We start from the raw sequence: 1994 nt of genomic DNA on the forward strand, positions 1-1994 counted from the left end.
AAAAAAAAAAAAAAAAAAAAAAAAAAAAAAAAAAAAAAAAAAAAAAAAAAAAAAAAAAAAAAAAAAAAAAAAAAAAAAAAAAAAACGAAGCCTTCCTTCTCCGCCGCATCGGCCATTGAAACCCTTAACCCCTTTTTTTGATTTGTTCAATCAACGCTCTGTGCAAAGCTTCCTTCATTCTCCATCTCAGAACGATCGTGATTTTGCATAATCCTCTCAGAATCTCAGGTTAGTAATTCAATCTCTTAGAGCATGTAGTCTTAGGAGGAATTAGGTGATGAGATTCTAGAATTAGTCGGAATCTATAATCCAAATTCGAATGGTATTGTTTTAATGTAAACCAATTCAAAGATATGGAATCGGAACTAGGTGATGTATTCGAATGGTATTGTTTTAAGGTAAACGTATTCAAGCTTAAATTGCTTTTAAACCTCGGCTCTCTCTGAAATTTGTATCAGAAAGAAATCAAAATCAGAATAATGTATAATCGTAAGCCAATGGAGAAGAAGAAGGAAGGCATGGCTTCTAAGAATCAAGATATGAGCTTTAAGAATATTATGAAAGATGTTAAATTCTTTGGTAAGCACACACTCTCTCTCTCTCTCTTCTCGCTATGTGTATTATTATTGCTGTTAGTGTTTTGGTCACATTCAGCTGGAATTGTTGTTGTTGTTGTTGTTTAGCCTCTACGCATATGACATGGAAGGATAAGAAAGCATTAGAGAACAAGCAAGTGACTGAACTTGGTGGAAAGGTTAGATTTTTATTTTACACAAATGTGTGAAAACTATTGCTGTTAGTCAGACACCTGTTTCGATCATTTAGGATTTTTTATATGCGATAACCCTTTGATTGTTATATATTGCAGCCTCAAAAGAAGCAGAGGCTACCTTTGAGTGTAGCGCTAGTACCGATGAAGAAACAGAAAGAGAGAGAAGAGAAGATGTTGGACCAGGTGAACTTTTTTTTACATTATTATGAACTGCTCTGTTTTGTTTTTTTGATCCATTACGACGACATCTGGTTTCTCACTTGCTATTTGGGTTGTTTTCCAGAATAGGATTCTTGGGAGATTTGGAGGACAGTTTGGGAGTGTAAGTACTAGGAAACCCGTAGAGAAGAAGCGTACGCCAGAAGAGAGAGTCTTGAAGTCTACTGTAGGACATTTCAAGGGCGGTGTTCTTGATGTTAGGCATTTGCTACATCCCGGTAATTCAATAACTAATGACAGAGATTTCAAGATAAAGAAACACTGTAAGAGGGAGAACATGGGAGGAGGTGGTGAAGGAGGCGGCATCAAGTCCAAGGGAAAGAAGAAAAATGGCAAAAAGAAGAATAAAGGAAAGAAGAAAGGAGGCGGTAAGAAGAGAGGCAAGCCATCACGATGAGCTTTGAAACAAGTTTTGAAGCAAAGATGAGTGCAGTTACAGCTATTATTGACCTTGGTTTTGATTGTGTGTTGTCTTCGATTTTTGTAGAATGAACGAGATTGTTAAACTATGTTGCATGCTTAATAGATAATTGTTTTCTTGATTTCAGCCAAACCACCAAAATGATTTTAATAGATATTGAAAACAGTTTTTGCATATTAAAAATATATTGAGATATTGATAACTTTTTTAAGTATCAGACTATCGTTTATTCATATATGATATCAAAATTTTAAAATCATTTACAATAACTGACACAAATAATGAAAATCATTTGTTGGTAATTTTACAATAAGGCCAAGTGGAAAAACAAGTAAATCACATTCGTGTTGATGTTTTTACTCTCGTAAGTTTACCTTTTTGGCCGGAAAGGCTAGAAAACACAATACAAAATCTGTTTTTTTTTTTCTCTAAAGACCGCCGTTTTTTGTTTGGCTCATCATCCACATTTGAGCACCTTAGGGGAAAAATATCGTATCCTTCTTACATCAATAATGATTATAGAGATGATTGAAGAAATTGAAAGGTTGAAAGTCGTGGATTATTACTCAACTTTGCTCGATC

At 34.3% G+C, this 1994-nt stretch overlaps 1 protein-coding gene across 1 annotated transcript; it reads left to right on the top strand.

The window, feature by feature from the left end:
* LOC104793435 lies at positions 67-1538 on the top strand. Its single transcript, XM_010519785.1, has 5 exons — positions 67-228; positions 459-579; positions 684-754; positions 869-955; positions 1056-1538. Exons 2-5 carry the CDS (start codon positions 480-482, stop codon positions 1386-1388), a joined length of 591 nt encoding a protein of 196 aa, XP_010518087.1. The 5' UTR covers positions 67-228; positions 459-479; the 3' UTR covers positions 1389-1538.

This window comes from Camelina sativa, chromosome 6, assembly GCF_000633955.1.
Source record: "Camelina sativa cultivar DH55 chromosome 6, Cs, whole genome shotgun sequence".
Classification (NCBI taxonomy): Eukaryota; Viridiplantae; Streptophyta; class Magnoliopsida; order Brassicales; family Brassicaceae; genus Camelina; species Camelina sativa.